Source organism: Lonchura striata, chromosome 3, assembly GCF_046129695.1.
Source record: "Lonchura striata isolate bLonStr1 chromosome 3, bLonStr1.mat, whole genome shotgun sequence".
Classification (NCBI taxonomy): Eukaryota; Metazoa; Chordata; class Aves; order Passeriformes; family Estrildidae; genus Lonchura; species Lonchura striata.
In genome coordinates this window covers 87,595,366-87,614,699 of record NC_134605.1, presented here as the reverse complement: position 1 = coordinate 87,614,699, position 19,334 = coordinate 87,595,366, and the positions used below count along the sequence as shown (strand labels likewise).

Here is a 19,334-nt window from a genome sequence, read left to right as displayed (position 1 = left end):
ACTATTATAAATTGAGTATTTAACTCCCAGAGAAAGTCAGCATGGAAATAACCACTGAGATTCCCCAAATCCAGATATATCCAGCAAGAGATAAGGTTCAACTTGACTACTGAAGATCAGTCACTGTAAAACTGCTAAATGTTGATCTTCCACCTCATTATGTTTTAAAAGAAAGGCTTGAGGCATATCTAAAACATTCTCCAGGCAAATAAAAGTTAAATACAAGTATTAATTTCCATGGAGATGTAAGTGAATGGAAAATACATACTTCTAACAGGAGAATAGAATGGAGATATTCTGGATTTATTTTTCCTAAACTGTGTTTACAGTAAATGCAAGTCCTTATTGATTTTTCTAGCATAGCAAGGCAATTAAAAATCAAGGCAAAAAAGTGGAAGAATACTGAGATTTCTAGTTATGCAGCTCCTTTAAAGTCATACAAGATCCACTACATTTATTACAGTGCAATAATTTATCATTTCTTTGTATTTCCTGTTCTCTGAATGTCATGGTGTAGGAAATCTTGTTTTTACTAGGAAGAAAATGACTGTCCCTTAGGAGAGTCCACCTTGGCATGGCACAGTTCACTGGTTCTTCTGGCAGGGAATTATTCTGAAGCTGGGACTCTTAACAAGTGACCTAGAAAGGCACTTTGCTCAAGGCATACTACTTCCATATCCAAATCTGTCGGTCAATACTGACATCTGTCTTTGGAAGTGAAGTTATTCTGTCTAAAAAAACCCAACTTTCTACATATTTCATTATATTATCATCAGATTCACAATCCATAGCTTGAAACAGTTCTAAGGGAACACAATTTGGCAAAGTAATAAGAATAGTGAAAATACACTATTTTTAAAAATAACATGTCTGTTAAACACTGCTTCTTAAAAAAAAAAAAAAAAAAAAAAGGTGTAATTTGGAAGTTTGGATTTTTAAAAATTATTTTCCAGCAGAAAGAGCTATTTTCCATTAGTCTGCCTTGGAAATGCTGATTAGAAATAAAAAAATATGTCTAACTAATCTTTAAAATATATTTCTATAAAAGTCATTCAATGCAAAAAAAAAGTAAATATAGACTTATTTTTATTTAAGTGAAATTTTGCTTTGTATCAGAAAGGTAATTATAAAGTGGAATAATTCTTAAGAGAGCTCATTCAAATCCACTATGGTGATTTCCGGGGGAGTTAAGGGGAGAAAAGAAAGGGATAAGAAAGGAATTTAAATATATATATTGCACCACTAAAGAGCATGCTTCCATTCACTTAATGATAGGACAACACTAGTCTCAGGTCAAAATTGAAAGTTTTTAATAAGCAAGAGCCATGTGGCTAAGGGTTTGGAATGAAATAAAAAAATAAAGCATGCAGAAAGTAAAAAAGTCTGTAAATAAATGCTTTAGAAACTAATTCATGTTTTAAAACAAAGTTTTTTACATACAGAATATAATATGCATATGGTTTTAATGCATGCTGAATCTAGATTTTGAAAAAAACCATCTAATTTTACAGTGTATATACTTTGGGTTAAATCTCAATAGTACTGATGCCATATAAAAGTGTGACATTTATATTGAGACCTTTAGATGACTGGTCCAGATATATTTCTATTTGATGTTTAACAAAACTATAAATAAAGTGTGTTTTTCTAACAAGTAAAATTATTACACTTTTTTTACAGTCAATATAATCATGTATCCATTTTGTTTAATTATTTACTTCCAAAAACTTTTTATTTTGGTAGATTGAATATACAACATCTTGAGGACTGATCAGGGAAAATTTGGGTTGAGCTTTCAGAATGTTGGTTTTGTCCTAAATAATTCAAAAGGAGTTCAAAACTATAAGAATGTTTTGCCTTGAAATTTTGTGTTATGAGCACAAGGAGAATAGAAAAAAATAATGAAAATAAATCTAATTTTGAGACAATAATACAAAATACAAAACAGGGTCATACTGGATCAGGCCAGTGCTCCATCTGGCCCAGTATTCTGTCTATAGTAGTAATGGAGGAAAAGCCACTTTAGCAAAATCTATGCCCCATGCATCCTCCCTTTAGCAGGCAGAACCATCTAATCAGACAGGATAAACTGTATTTCCCTGATTGATTCATTTAGCATTCATTTATGAACTTGGTGCTTAAGTTTTCTTAACCTACCAAGAGATAAGATAAGACTCCTCAGCCTTTGGGGCAGCAAGTTCTAGGTGTTCTCTGCTTCCTCTGAAAGAAAGTAGTTTGGTTTCTTCCATATATATTTCTTTTTATTTTTATCATGTACCCCCAAGTGTCTGTTGCTCACTACAGAATTTGGGGAAGTGATTTTCCATTTATCTTCCTCTGCAGTGGTTTTCTAAATCTTAATTACATTTCCTTCTGATTTCCCCTATTTAAAGGGAACAGTTTCCAGCCTTTAAATAACTCCTTATATGTCAGCTAGGCAATTCACATATTTGCTGCTCTCTGTAGCTTCTACCTGTGCTCCTTAAGGTGCAAGGTCCAAAACTGTGCACATTAACCAATCTATGAGCCCACCTTGGTTTTACGCAGCAGGGAAATCATGTCCTCTGTCCTGTTCCTCATACTTTTCCTGATTATGTCCAGCAAGTTTTTTGATATGCTTTGCTGTGGCTGTAGATTGAGACAATGACTTCACTGTCAATATTTGTTCCAAATCTTCTTTCCTGAATTGTAACTGACAGCTGCATTCAGTCGAGGCTGAATTCAATGAGGATATTTCTCCCTAGAATATTACTTTACACTGAAGATTATCTGCCACCTTTTCCCTCTTTCAATTCTGTGAGGTCCTTCTGGCATTTGTCAAATGCAAAGAATTCACTAAGCTTCTCTCAAACCCTGTTTGAGTGCACATTTTTGCACTTTCACCATCAAACAATCCCACCTATTCCCTGCTTCCAGACTTTTATAAGTTAGAGTGCCCTTTTAAAGACACTTTCAAATTTTTGGTTTAGGTTTTTGAAGTTCCTACCAACATTTGAATTAATATGTTTTGAAAACTTTTCTATTCTTTCCATATATCCAAGCTCTCCATTTATTAAAATATCATTTTTTTCCTTGTGACAGTCTTAAGTTTCCTTCTTAAGCCAGGCAGGGGCTTTGAACCACTTTGCATTCTTCAGCTATAGCACACATTTTACCTGGGCTTTTAACAATATTTGTTTAATAGCTGTTAATATGCTTGTAGGCCTCACTTTTACAAAGTTTATTTTCCTGAAACTGAATATAATAATTTAATATTCCTGAGCTTTAGGCTATACTCTCTTGCTAGAGTATCTGTCATGCAAGAGCATACTATGATATCAGTCAATAGGATTCTCTCATGTCAAAGATTATAAATATACCTGTCAGTTGAATGTCCTCAGAGGGTTTAGCACTTTGGGGGTTAAACTCCTCTTCAACATTCTTGTAGGTCTCACCCATTTCTTTTCTTCACTAGTCTATATTATCTATTTTTCCTATTATTTTCTATTTAAAATACTCTAATTCAGTCACTCTGACTTAAAATAAACTTCCTATGTCATAGCCAGATGTCTCTGAAGTATTACACACACTGAAATTGCCCCATGGGTCTGCAATTACAGATATTGTGTTTTGCAGAATAAAGTGGGTATCTCTTCCTACTCTTAGATTTACCTATCTGCATCTTGTGCATAAACCACATTATTTTTTTTTGCTATGTTAATCTTAGTTTAGCTTCTTTCAAGAAATTACTTACTTTATCAAATGCTTTTTAAACTAGTAAGCAATAGGTAAAAATACTCAGGAGTGTGAAAAATCTCAGAGAGACCTGAAAAGCATCCACCTTATCTGAGGGTCTTTGTACACCCATCAATGTTGGCAATACCCATGTCTTCTGTCCAGTCTGGCTGATCCTGATGAATAAATATTTATTTGTTTGAAGTAGCCTCGGCATGTGCATAAGCTGTGGTGCCTTTGCACAGAAAATTAGCTGACTTTCCTGATTTACCACTTGTTTATATCTTTTATGAAAATAGAGAGGAAAGATTGGTAAAACCAGATAAAACAAATCTAGGATGCAGTCAGATCACAGCTTTCTATCAGATACAAGCCAAAACAACAACAAGATGAATATTCTCCTGTGTAAAGACTCAAAATGCTTTTTGCTTCTTTTTTGACAGGATGAGCCATCTTAACTGAGCATGGAAGAAGCACGTTTGTCAATCATGTCTCATACCTCATAGTAAAGAAACAAGTCAAAAAAAGTAAGAAGCAATGTCTAACCATAATTGCTATTACTGCACATATTATTATTCTATGTTTATCAGAGAGGAAGGATCAATTTTCCGTTATGTACATTCATTTTATAATTTCAAAAATACACAAATGTCAAAGGAAATAATGTGTATTGAAATTGATTCATATAGTGCATATATTTTTACTGTTCCTTGTTTTTGAGTTAATTCCATAAATGAAAAAGCAATGAAAACTGCAGTAGATAGAGAAGTTCCAATATACACACTCCGTAAGTGATATGCAAAAGTTATAGGCCAAAACTATAAAGATATATAGTGCTTATTTTGTACCTAAAAGTATTAGACTACTAGATAAAGCTTTGAAGTGTATTTTCTTGAGAACTGATGAAAAAATCCAGGGTAAAAAAGTAAAGAAAAAAGATCCAAGCATGCCTGGGGAAATACATATACACACATAAAAATTATTTTTAAACTGGTTATTTGAATCATCTTAGTTGCTGACCTTGTAATGGCCACCCAGCCATTCTCTCACTCTCCCTCCTCCTACATGACAAGGAAAGAAAAGAAGATGACAAAGCTCCTAGATTGACAAGGACAGAGAGATAACTTACCATTTACTGTAACAATCAGGAAAATCAGACTTAACATGGGTAAAATAATAACTTACATTCAACTAGAAACAGACCAATGAGAAACAGAAAGAAAACATAAATCCACACTCCACTTCTTCCCAGGCTCATCACTCTATTTCAAAATGTTCTACTTCCTCATTTCACCCTGAAAAGTTTAGATGGGGGAGGAGAGAGGGATCTTAGTTCACACCAGCTCCTCTCTGGTGCTCCTTCTTTCTCCCACTTTTCTCCCACTTCAGAGTGGGTCCTCTTTATGTGCTACAGGATGAAATTGCTCCTGCATGGGCTTCTCTCTGTGCATCACAGTTCTTGCCTACAACCTGCTCCTGTTGGGGCACTCCATGGGCTGCAACACTCAGGCAATATTCACATGTTGCAGCTTGGAGTCTTATGTGGTCTGCAGTGCAGATGTCTGCTCTGGCATAGTTCTCTCCACGAATAACTGCCAAATACCTGCTCCATCATGATTGTCTTCAGCAGCTACAGCTCCAACAATCTCTGCTGCAGCATCTCAAGTTCCTCTTCCCTCTCCTCCTTCAATGGCGTTGGATACTGCCTGGTTGTTTCTCACAATTCTTTCCCCGCTCACTCCTTTCTCTGCTGAACAGTGTTTTCTGCTTTTTCCTAAATATGTTTCTACAAAGGTGCCATCATCTTAAGTGAGAGGCTCAGCTCTTCCCTGCAGTTGGTTGGGTGGAGCTGACTCAAATGGGTTGTTTCCACCATGGAGCAGCCCCTGGGTTGTTGTCACAAAAGCCACTTCTGCAGACCCCCTTCTAAAGAGAATCTTGGCTACTGCACCAAATTAAATTGCATAGCCCTTAGTGTAAAAAAGTGTACTTTCAAGTCACGAAAGAAAATAAAGAAAATTATATATATGTATATATATATATTATGTGTGTATATATATATATATATATATATATATATATATATATATATATATATATGATTAAATCATTACTATTTTTAAAATGAAAGTGGCCAAAGCTACTCTAGAAAAAAAAAAAATTACATAGCATAAGCTACTATGATTATTGCTTTATGCATACCCCAACATAGTCAGAAAGCCTAGCTGATCACTGTAAGAGTTGCATAGGTCTGACACTGCTCACAGCCTCACTGGCACTTAAAATATATCTTTCATGTGTATCTTTTATGTTGATTATAGATTCACATAGATATGATATATGTCTGAACAGCATGTATGCAATGATAGAACCTTTAAAATATGACATTTGCAGCATAGTGTAATGTGGGAATCATACTGCATGCAAATTGAAAGACTATCAAAAAATGAAGTTGTTACTCTGACAGACTTATCTGTCAAAGGTAGATGTATATTGTTTCTTCCTATGAGTTTCTAATCTATGCATTTTCAAACATCTCGCTATGAAATATGATTATGTTTTGAATATAATTTTATGATGTTTCTATAGGTCATTTAATCTCTTGTTCTCTTCAAATGGAAAAAAGTGTAAATCATGGATGCTTCAGAAGAAAATATTACCCAAGAGTATTCTGTATTAGCATTTGCAACAGCTGATAAACATACAGATTTGCAATATCATATCTTATCATATCATGATGGGCATTCTGTAGAGCTGGATTACTTATTTTCTGTCTTTTTCTTTCTGTAAAAGAGTTTGGAAGCTAATATACCAGCAAGAATTACACCTTATGTGAGACTTTCACATATTTTCAACAGAAGAATTATGGACCATACTTCCTTTATGTAATATGACACATTTTTAGTTATATAGTACTTCAAGCTGTAAATAAAAATTATGAAATGTCCCTGCATTCATACATAAGTTAAAAAATAAGTTTCTATAACATTTTGGAATGTTTTTTTGACAACTCAGTAGCGCAATATTAGAAGCCAGATAGCCTGAAGGAAGGTTCATGACAAAATTTCTCATGCCAGTTTTTCTCATGAGACCTAATACATTTGAAAGGATCATATCCCAAGATCATATTAAACTCCATTTGGCAGAAAACCTAAAAGTCTAAATCAGTTCAATACTTTCTGCAAAGTGTAGTCAATATTGTAAACTCTGTTCATTGTTCTTCCAGATGTATTCACCTTCTACAAATTGTTTTGCTGACCCTGGGAATCTACACAGCACAGACTTATATATATGGATCCGTTTTTGACCACAACCATTCCCCATGAGAACATGAAATTATTAATGAACTTCAGAGGACTAAGTGGGCAGTGTATTTAGTACCCCATGGTTTTATACCATAGAATTCTATTACTGCATGGTTTTCAAATTTAAAGACAAGTCATGGCAACTCTCAGTGTAGAACATTGTACCTTGAGGTTTACTATTCAAATATGCAGCTAAACTGCAGCAAATGAGACTTAAACACACAAATTAGGTAATATACTATTCATCCCAAACCGAGGGACAAATGATATTCAGGTAATGTCAGCTTAGCTTTCCAGATTTATCATTCACACTTCACTTTTAAACTTCTTTTGACATTTTGTTAAGGGTCTTTTCTAATGCACTGTCATGTAAGCAAAGAAATGCACTTTTCAGAATGGATTTTAGACAACTGAATTTCTGTCATACATTTTCTAGATACTGGCTTCAGAGGTTAATTAAATAAAGATAAGTTTCAATGACATATCACCCTTTCCTCTATAATTAAAAAAAATTTTGAAAACATACATTAATATTTATCTCACATCTTGAGCTGGTCCATCCGGGTTCACAAGAGCATTGATACCCATCAATGAGATCTATGCATCTGAAATACAAAAGAGTCCTATTTAGCTCTTTAGTTATAGTTCCAGATTCAGCACTAGCAGTATCATTCCATGCATTTCAAAATAGTGGTCTGATGTAACGTACTATAATCCATGGTACTTTTCAATAGTTTTATAATGGATTTCAAATGTGCATATTGTGGGCACTGAGGCATTTTGTAAGGATTTTGATTGTCACATTAGAAGAAATCTTCTCATTTCAACTGTTGGCAAGTAACAGCTAAAGATTTTCTCTTAAGTATATTAAACACTAATTAATCCCCACTTACTGAATACTAGTTATGGTAATGAACAAAAATGCAGGAGAAATTGAGATAATGTCACTATATTACATTAGATTAAGCAGGCAGCATCTGTCATCTTTAAGTGTGCTTTTACTTTATGGAAGAACATAATTAAAAGCATATTTATCAAACTTCCCATATCATTAAGTCTTGCATATTGTTAGTTAGGTACATTATCATGGAGAAAATAATAGTTAAATAAAAATAGGCACCTTCCATGAAGACAAGGATTTGGCAAGCATTCATTAATATTTATTTCGCAGTTTGTTCCAATGAAACCTTGCTTACAGTGACACTTGTAGGAACTGATGCCATCAATGCAACTTCCATTGTTGAGGCAAGGAGAAGACATACATTCATCTGTATTTACTTCACACCTATTACCTGTTTAAAAATCCAGAAAATGCAATTAAATGTTAAATTCTAAACTCAAACAAACTAACACAATATTTATTAATATCAATATTTTCACATAATTGATTTTAGTTACATAGATTGTTCATATAGTTCATGATAGTCATCAATAAAAATATCTATCTGGAATTACCTATAGTGTAAATACCAAAAGGATAGTTATATTGACATACATCATGAAAAATGACAAATATAAAGTGATGACCTCTGTTTGATATTTGATTATTTGAGTGCTGCTTGAGAAGATTAAAAATTAAAGATACCAATTTATGAGAATTGAGTAGTTTGAAAAAATGAAAAGGAAGAACACAGAATTTTGTGGAGCAATAAAGTTAAATATTTTCTACCTGGAAAATAAAAACAAATGCATGATAAAAAAGCAATTGGTTGCTGAGAACATACTAAAATATGGAAAATAATAATAAATTAGCATGCTATACTAATTTACACATGATATAGAAAAAAAGAAAAAGAAATTTGGTCTTTCTCTGGGAGCTGAAAATTTTTTATCCTTTTGAAAATAGAAAAAAAGGAGAGAAAAGGAGAGATTTCCTTTCAGAATTGCTCAGCAGCACCTAGTTCCCATGTTCAAGTCAATTTTGGTATCAAATATTATAATACTTCTGACAACTACTTGTGACCATTCCATGAGATTTCATAATAGACAGATGTGACTCAAAATATCAATTAATAGGTTTATCATATGAATAACCAATAATTAAGTCAATTATATATATTAAGAAAAAATCTATAGCAGAAATCTAAGGAATGAAAATTAACAAATTAAACATGAACAGAAATACTAAAAAGCATATTAAGGAGCATATTCCAGTTACAGAAAGAAAATAAATTATTTGTTAAATAATTTCATACAAATCTAAAAATACACTTAAAAATAGTAACTGACTGTAAAGAAGAAGTACTCATTTTGTCACACTGACATTAATCTTGTGAAAGGCATAAGGTTCTTTCAACATAATTTTAGCATTGTCTCATTCAGTCTCTTATGAGTAAATAATCTGTTAAGAAAAGTTTCCTCTGAGTTGTGCATGGAAAACTAGGGCTGAAAAGGTCACTGAGCTTGTTTTTGTTGATTTCATCTTAAGTAAGATTTATTATAACTTAGTGACTAATGCCAGAGATGTAGGTTTTCTATTTTTATTGTACTTTGTGTCAGTAACAGACTTATTTCAGGCAATTATTTCACCTATATCAAGTCAAATTCAATTGGTGGTGATTGGACTGCAGTAAATTTTAAAGGTTGCCACCTATTTTGAAGTATCTTATCCTTTGTTTAGACAAGATTTGATTTTGACTACAGAGAAATTTACAAGATAAGATTAGACCATGTGAAACAAAGTAATTAAAACAATTAAAGTTTAATTTCCTCGGTTTAAAACTTTGACAACCTTTGTTTTCATTAAATATCAATTAGGGACCTTGGATACATATACATGGCTCTTGAGAACTATATTTTCCCATTTAATTTAAAAGGGAATACAAGAACCAGAAGTATAAAATATAAAAACGTCACCTGTAGCTTGTACTGTTATTTAGATATTTGAACTTTAGATTGAAGCATGATTTCTTTCTTTTCTTCATTTGAAGGAACATGATACTGGATACTTTCTTTTTCCCCAGTCTTAGGCTCTACTTGGGTTTCCCTTTACAACTTTCCTGCTCCTAGCAGGAAAGGCTGCCAGCAGTAGCCTGGGAGTGGTGCTCAGACACCCCAGACCCTCAAAATCCCCCATGCACACAGAGGGCCATGGTTTGCCAGGCAGTGACAGGTGGGGAGTGTCACCCTCTCTCCAGTGGGACCATCCCAGAGCTGAAGCTGGAACAGAACAGGCAACAGCCACTGGCCCCAGCACAGGGATTAAGCCAGAAACTTGATAAGCCATGGCAAGGCTGAGCCTTTGCACTGCTGGATCAGTGCACAGCTGGGGCATCCCCATGCTGAAGGCAGAAATATTTACTAAAATGCAAAATGAAGTAATCAAGCCACACCTAAAGATATAGCAGTTAAGAATTAAGATTTAGTTGACAGTTGAATAAACTTACAAAAAGGGATATAGAACAAGATAAACCTGAAACCGTGCAAGTAAGTCTATTAATTCATGTCTGAATATAGGAAACATCATAAGAAAATTAACATAGTTGTCAATATTTCCAGAGGAAGCAACATCGCAGTGTCACACTATAGCCGGGCAAGCTGCAAAGATCAATTGAATAATTCAATATGAAAGATATAAAGTACATTTACAACTTACACAAAGCTCAAATAAATATCATGGAATCACAAAAGAATAGACTGGCATTATGTTATGTAGTGCTCCTTTGGGGTGTTCTCACACCACAACTTAGCTCAACTCAACATTAGAGCTGCTTAAATGTTCCTTTGTCTCAGTATTTGTAGCAGAGCAATTTGTGTGGAAATTGAGGCTTCAATCCCTTGGGCCTTGGTAACTCTTATAAAATAGAGACTCCTTTAAAGCACGCACAATGACATACTGAAATATATTCAAAAATCTCTCCAGTTACACTGGATGAAAAGTACAAAGACTCTCCTAGTTAGCAATAATAGGGAACAACTCTAACAGCTCTGGAGCTCTTAGGAGTGTATGTTACTTATCATGATTTTAGCATGGTTTTGACACTGTATCTCACAATATTCCTGTACACAAGTTAGGGCTTTATAGTCTGGAAAGGTGGACAGGTAGATTAGTAAATGTTGGTAGTGGTGAATTGATCATATTATATCAGAAGGCCTGTTAAAAAAAGCATACCTTCAAGTCTGCCACAAGACTTAGAACACTGGAAAGCTTAAGTTTGATCTTTAGTCATAAAACCTGAAGAAAACTTTGCATGCTGCAGATTCTTCCATGTCTTTTGTCACAAAGTCTCACACCCTACTGAGAAATAGGTCCACTTTTTTATTGGCTTTCATTTTGCTCCCAAAGTATATATAAAAGGCTTCCTTATGGCTTTGCACATTTTCTCTATTCCCAGCTCTAATTTAGCTTTTCCTTGCCCAATTTCAATTCTATACACTTGGGCAATGACAAAATATTCCTCCTAAGTAGCCCATCCCTGGCTTCCTCTCTGCATCTGAGCTCAGTCAGGTGTTTCCTATTCTTCCTGTTGGCCATACCTTCTTGAACACTCTCTTCCATGAACAAGAAGGAGAATGAATGAAGCAAACCTGCCACCAGACTAAGACTTAACTGTTTAAAGTATGTCTTAAGGCTCTACTTCATAGGCCATAAGTCACTTTGAGAGGAAAAAGAACGTTTGTGTGCTGACCTTAGCTCCCATGAAAGACAGCTAGCAGTCCTGACTTGTCACTTCAAGCCAAATACTCAATGAGTTTGCACCTTACTGTTCTGGGTTCTTTCTGCCTAGGAAGTCTCTGTTGAATAAATAAGCTCAAGAAGTCCAGCAAAAGTGCCCCCTCCTTTCCTCACAAATCAAATACAGCACAGACATTACAGCACTTCTCAGGAAAATGCACAAAGCAAATTTGTGTCATTCTTATGGTGTATTCACCATACCTAAAGTTTCTACAGTTCTCCAAACTTATGTAAATACTCTAATATTAAAACTAAAATACAGACACCACAAATTCTACATTTAGCACAGAAATGCAGATCTATCAGTCTGCATGTTGAATTTGTTCTCATGTGCCAGCCAGTTTTGACCTCTTTATGTGTAAGCTGCCTCTTGCTTTAATATCTCAAGGAGCAGGTCACTAGATTCCTCCTGTCTGACTAAATAAGTGATCACTTCAGTTAGAAGTGTAGTTACTCTTCTTCCATTGGATATCAATGGCAAGAAATGCAATGAGGCTTGAGGAGTGCAGATGCAATCACTACCAGAGCTGACTGGCAGTACAAAGCTGTAAAAGCAGCTGGGAAGGTCAAAAAGACAAAGTAAACTGTTCTCCCTTTTAACTGATTAGATTTTGTATGACTTTTTTGTTGGGTGAACCTATTGTATAAAAAGTGAAGCAGTTTCCCTTGTCACATAGATAAGATGAACAGCAGGGTCTGAGGTTGATGATAAGGAAGACTGGACCTCAAAACTGACATAAAAGATAAAATACAAGCTGAGTTATTTAAACCAAGATTTTGACTTCATTTAACATATAACTTAAGTACACACTTAGTCACTTCCACATGTCAGTTTGTACTCATAGGGAAGATAAGAAAGAGATCTTTGCTTAACAGAATAACTATTTAAAGCTACAGAGTAATTACTGCTCTGCAGAAATGACTGAATTCACTGACTTTGCGGCACTTAGTCATTTTTTGGCATGTTTTGGATGATAGCCAGTAATTGGCCATTTGAATGAGAATTTTGAATTTGTATAGCTCATTTTAACACACATTCTATTTTAGCTACTGAAATCTTATTTTTAATATTGACTGGAGGTGAGAAAGTGTTGATGGAGGAGCTTCAAGGCACCTTCTGTGAGAAGAGATCAGGGATTGCCTCATGACAGACACAGTCCCCTCTTTTAGTTTATAAACATTCCCCCATGTTCTATCCCTCTGTACACACTTCAAGGCTGCTATAAAGTCTCCCTGGTGCCTTTTCTTCTCCAGGCTTAACAGCCCTAACCTTTTTGGCCTGTTTCCACAGGAGAGATGTTCCAATCCTCTCACCATTTTTGTGACCCTTCTCTGGACTTATTCCAAAGTGTCTGTGTTGTACTTGTGCTGGGACACCTGAGCTAGACAGGTGCAGGAGCAAAGCAGAGAGGGAAAATCACCTCCCTCAGCCTGCTGGCCACATTGCTTTTGCTACAGTCCACAATATGGGTGGCTTTCTGGGCTGCAAGTGCACACTGCCATGCTATGCCTGACTCCTTGTCAAACAATAGTTCCAGTTTGGGATTATCCAGACCCACATGCAAGACCTTGCACTTGGCCTTGTTGAGCTTCACGAGGTTCCCACAGGTCCATCTCTCCAGTGTGGCAAGGGCCTCTGGATGCATCTCTTCCCTCCAGTAAATCAGCTGAAGCACACGGCTTGGTGTCATTGGCAAACTTACTGAGGGTGCACTCAATGTTACTGTCTATGTCCCTGACCCATGAGTTTTCATCCTTAATTTCTTTTCTTATTCTGTTGATGAAAGGGACTGAAAGAACAGTTTGATGATCAGCTGGCAGCAGGACAAGGTTAACCCAACACATTCAAAAAAATCCAAACACTTTAGTCTCTCAAAGAGATCTTAAAATTCTTTCTTAACCTCAAATAAAGAAAACCAGAAAGTAAAGTCTAAGGAATCATCAAGTCTTTCAATGAAGACAGTCACATTTTGCTAATCCTAGAATCCTTTCAAATTAAGGAATTATAAATTAACAAAGCTCTAGAGTCAAAAAACTTGAATTCTTATTAAATCCATTTTACAGCTGAGTTGTTGACCTAGACACTTATGGTTTATACCTGAATATAAAATAAATTTTTAATTAACATGATAATTATTTCACTTGAAGCATGTCTAAATCATCCAGGTTATATTTTGACATAAGATTATTCAGATGGCAAGATTTAGAAAAAGTGATTAACACCTCAGTCATGAAAGTGTCTTTCAGGGCAAGATATGGCAACACATTGTGTTAAAAAACATATGCCTTTTAAAACGTTCTACTGAGCATTTGAAGTGAAGTTAATATCAGTCTTTTCATTATTTTTTTTAATATCAAACTCAGTGAAATATTGACATATATATTTTTTCTAATTTTATTCTTTACATAATTTTATAGGAGTGCAGATTCAGAATACATGAGACAGCTTTGCATCAATGAAGATATATCTGTACACCTAGAATATATTTTGCTTCTAGTTTTAATCTGCTGGTTAAATTCCATTTCATTTATAATTACACATACAGTCATGAAAGTTCCACTTGTTTACAGTGCATCTTCAGATTCCCTCACAAAGAACCTTGGTAACTTATCAAGCCAAGTAATTGTTACATACCCTTTGATGTCTTTAGATTATCAACAAATTTCCTGTATTTATAGTAACATTTACAAAATCAAAGAATTCTGGAATCATATAGAGAAAAGCAGTTCCTGAGTAAGACATATTTCAAAGGCTATTTAGTGTAAAGATGACTATGGAAGCACAGTGTTTTCTTACTCAAAATATCTGTCCTCTATGCACATTAAGTCTCATAGTTGATACATTACAAAGCAAAAAGTTTACTTGTTAGTTTCTTTAGATTTGAATCAACAGTTATTGTTATAAGCAAAATATTCATTACTCCAGCCAATAAATGGCTGTTTAGACAATAAAGGTTTTAGATTCAGTGTCTCACAAGGCATCTTCCATTTTATAACACTCTGGTACCACCAACGTACAAGCAACAAGCAGTAACAGCTATGATCTTTTACTTTTATGATCTCTAAGAGCTATTTTACTTAGGACTATCAGAACTGCTTTATGACATCATTTTACTTCTTATTTTGCTTTAGAAAAGAACAGTTTGCTACATTCCTAGATCACCAAAGTTTTGTTCTCCAAAGTATCTGGTGTAAGGATTTTAAACAGGGTGCATTAGTGATATTTAGAGTTTAGGAAAACCATTGTTGCTGCCAGTGAAATCATAATAGAATACACCTGTGTGTTTTTACTCTGAATGTTGATAATCTTTTTTAAGAGTCTATGTGGTGTGTAAAGCATTGGATTTTATATTAGCAGTGTGGATAACGTAATATTTTAATAGTTAACAAATTATTTCTAAAGTATTTTTGTTAAAAAAATTTATTTTAAATTAAATAAAATTATAAACAATATAAAAGAAACACAACATAACATAAATTCATGGAGAACTTAAAATTCTATTTTAAACTTAAATAACTTAAGAATTTAAAATAAGAGATACATTAAATGCCAAAATTTTAGAGGCAACAGAGCAGAGATCAGTGTCTAGAGACTGCCTTCTCTAAGACAGTAAATTAAATGATGACCACAAAAAACATTCAGAATATCTAATAAAAGTTAGTAATTTTAAAATAAGATTTATTAAACAAAATGAAATATATTAAAATCATTTGGCCTAAACAATTTAATGTATTTTAATTTGTTTCCAGTTTTCATTCATTTGTAAGTGTATAATATTTTAATAGTTGATGATTAAAGTTCTCAGTAAATTAAAACATTTTTTTTAAATTCAACTGATCATTGGGAACAATTCATGCTGTTACCTATCTTTAAAGGGGTCTGATCTTTGAAAGAAAAAGTTCTTCCTAAATTGCAGTTTAATTGGAAAAAAATAATCCCAAAAAAATCCAGAACAAAACACATCTTATTCTTGTTGGTTAAATATGTTAGGTAAAAGCTCTAAAATCAAACTGCTTTGTCAATAATGAAAAATCAAGACAAAAGCACACCTGCAGATTGCTTGTTCCTTTTCAAATTAGAATCTACTAAGTGCTTATGTGCAGGTATCATGTCTTTAATAAATATAACAGGGAATTCTTAAAGAAACACGTACATAAAGTTTGATACAACTGTTCTAACATTTACATGTTAGAAATTACATCTGCAGCACCACTGCCTAATGAAGAGAAGTTTCTGTGACACCCAAGAAATACTACTTAGAACACAGGCCATGTGAAGAAAATATTTCAGGGGGAGGCTTTAGAAGATTTAGGCAGGAAAATAATATTGATTTTTTCATTTTTTGCTGAAATATCAAGGATAATTTTGAAGAACACTGCACAAGTGATATGTGGACTAAGATTTGTAGTGGACGGAAGAAGGATATACAGCTACATAGAAATTCCCAAAACTTTACATGTTCTTTGTTCTGTGGAGACTTACATTCCTCTCAGTTCAGTGGATGCAAATTGCATCCTTTTTAATCTTGTACTTTATGTGGTGTTCATCACAGGCTGGAATAGATAGGAAAAACTATCCTATACAGAAAAAAACCCAGAAATTATTCAACTTGAGGAAACAACTGTAAGTATTTCTGCAGTCATATGGTCCCATGTTGCTTAAGATGGATCTATCAAAACACTGTGTATGAACTAGCTCAGCAGCACACTGAGTATTTAATTAAAAGTCAACACCATTTTAATGAAATTTTACTGCATCTCTACCCACTGAAAATTTTGTCATGACTCTGTAAAGATTAGCACTAAAGGCAGTGGTGTAGATCAAATGGGTCAAAAAGTCAAGGTATTTCTGTGGTTCTGTGCAAATTCAAATGACAAGGTAGCATTTTATTGTTTGCAAAATTTACTCTGTAACTATGTTAATAGTTTTTATCCTGGCTGAACTAAAAAGAATACACATTAATTTTCTTTGTACTATACAATAACTCATTTAAACTGAATGTATGGATGATTAACAAAATTATAATTCAAGTCTTAGTATAAATAATCTTATACTACTTGAAAATAATTAGATAAAATAATTTTTAAGTTAGTACTAATTTATCCTCCAATAAGGAGAATAATTTTTATTCTTGCCATAGTATTAAAACCATGTAAAACCAGTGAAATAAGCTTCTCAGCTATAGTAAAGTGTAGATCATACCTGTGAATCCAGGTAGACAAAGACACTGATAGCCTCCAAGCCTGTTGATGCAGCTTCCTCCATGTAGACAAGGCAAAGTTTCACACTCATTTACGTCCATCTCACACAGAGACCCATAGTATCCAGGTGCACAGTTACAAATGAATCTTTCGAAAAGGAAAAATCAACTATGTCAATGAAAGTAACAATGGGATCTATTGCAATAATTTAAAGCCATATGAATCTCCTGGTGCCAAGTTGGTGTCCCTAATCCTAATCCACATTAAAATAATGAACAGAGTTTTCTCATTTCTATGTTTCTGAAGCAAAGAGGGTGATTTACTTTTTGTTAAATTAATAGAACAATTTGGCACAGTAATTTTAATTGAAGATATAAGTAATTACTTAAGGGCTAATGATCTTCTGGCACAAGTCTCTGAATAACTTATGAAGTGCTGTTGAACAAACACGGGGTTTGTAGCAATCTAACAAAATCAATTCTCTTCTATTTCAGTCTTTTTAGATACTAAAAAAAAAAAAAAGAAGTGAGGAAAAGAACAAGTTGTGCAGAAGACACTTGCCCTTCTATCTTTCTTTAAGTTAACATAAGAAACAAAAAACTGAGTCAGTAGCATTTGCTACTCCATTTTAACTTGTTGTATGGTGAAGGCCCCATCTAAACCCAGAATTAACATAAGGAAATCAGTAATTTAAACTTGTCATTTAGTAGTAATGACCTGTTTACGAGATCCAGGCAAGTTCCATTGTTCTTGCACGGTCTTGATAAGCATTCATTAATCTCCACTTCACACAGGGTCCCTGTAAAGCCATGTTGGCAGGAGCACCTAGCAAAAGGGATGTCACTACATTACTTTTCAGGTCATTACAAAGATTCTGGAAAAATATGGCAGATGTTGAGAGATATTAATTAAATAGTACCAAAATAATTTTTGCTTTTTACTGGTAATTGCAAAGGGCAGTACTTTAAAAAACACCAATGAGTGTCTGAAGTCCAGCCTTTTGTTATCATTAGCTGAAGGCCACAGGCTGTGTGCTGACCCCACTGTGCAAGGGCTTACTTAGAATTTTTCTTGGCCTGAGCTGCTTTTCACTTGTTTTGACACCTCCCCTGCAGCCAAGTGACTGATGCCTCTCATGCTATAGCTTCAGCTCTGGAATAGCACCTATGATGAGGGTGTGAGAGACCAAGATGACCATAGTGTGTTCTGCTCCTGAAGGATGGGATGACATCCAGAGGGACCTAGCCAACCTTGAGAAGTGGGCCCTTGGGAATTACATGAGATTTAACACGACCAAGTGTGAGGTGCTGCACCTGTGTCAAAGCAGCCCTGATATCAACACAGGCTGGGGGATGAGCAGATTGAGAGTGGCCCTGCTGAGAAGGACTTGGGGGTGCTGGTAAGTGAGAGGCCCCAAGAAGGCCTGAGACTGAAGATGAGAAAAAACCCACTGTGAATATCATAGTTCTGCTGACAAAGACTTACAGATGCCAGTGACCTGCAGTAAGACTGCCAGCTCTTCAAAAAAAATCACAGGATGCACACAAACATTGTGAGGGTAATCATAGTCAAAGAGACATAATTGCAAGATTTCTTGTATAACAGCTATATTATTCATAAAGTATTTGTACTGTTTTCAACTCAGATTGTTTGTACTATTGTAACTAGACTAACAACAACTTTGCTTTTTAAAATTAGATCCTTATGATTTTAATTAGCCCTACAATAAATTCTGGGGGCATACTTATGGTGTATATGTATTACTTTTTGCACACAACAACATTTAGACTATAATGTAACTTTCAAACACATTACAACACACACCCCCCCCCCCCCCGCACCCCAAGGTTAGCAAACATTTGACAGTCAAAGTACAAAAGGAAAAGCTAGATGATAAAAATCCTTGTATCATATCTGTCATTCAAGTAATTTTCCTGACCTGTAGTGGTTGACCCCATCCACACAGAGACCTCCATTCTGGCACGGATGGGAGATGCACTCATCACTGTTAACTTCACAGTAAGTACCCTCAAATCCTGAAACACAGATTTCATTAATGGCAAGTGAGTGAACTCTACTACTTCATGTGAATAAAAGGGTCATAGATTCTCATGGATATTTGCTATCTGAGCCCAAGACTAACTCAGACATTGAAAGTGGCTGGCCTGGGAAACCTCAGCTGCACTCAAAGCTGTTTAAGGGAAGCCTGAGAGAAGCAGAAGCATCAGCCTTGGCTACCTCTTTTCTTTGGAGCATGTCACCTGCAGCTCTCTGTCCTTGGTATCTGACTGAGCTGCGTTGCAGCCATGGCCAATGCCTAGCTGTGTAGAATGTTGACTCTGGCCTACAGACAGCCTCCCTGGCTTGACTTTGGATCTGCCCATTCCCTGTAGCCTTGACTGGCCCCTTCTGCTGTTCCTGGACACAGGCACCAATGC

General features: G+C 34.9%; 1 protein-coding gene across 1 annotated transcript in view; it reads right to left on the bottom strand.

Moving 5' to 3' along the window:
* LOC110468097 (protein eyes shut homolog) overlaps positions 1–19,334 on the bottom strand; it is a 597,595-nt gene that overhangs the window by 392,398 nt on the left and 185,863 nt on the right. Inside the window, exons 13-17 of the mRNA XM_077782364.1 lie at positions 18,836–18,932; positions 17,614–17,721; positions 16,898–17,043; positions 8,140–8,311; positions 7,546–7,624 (exon numbers count right to left, since the gene is read on the bottom strand). Coding sequence (XP_077638490.1) covers positions 7,546–7,624; positions 8,140–8,311; positions 16,898–17,043; positions 17,614–17,721; positions 18,836–18,932 — 602 coding nt within the window. The remainder of the gene's footprint in view (positions 1–7,545; positions 7,625–8,139; positions 8,312–16,897; positions 17,044–17,613; positions 17,722–18,835; positions 18,933–19,334) is intronic.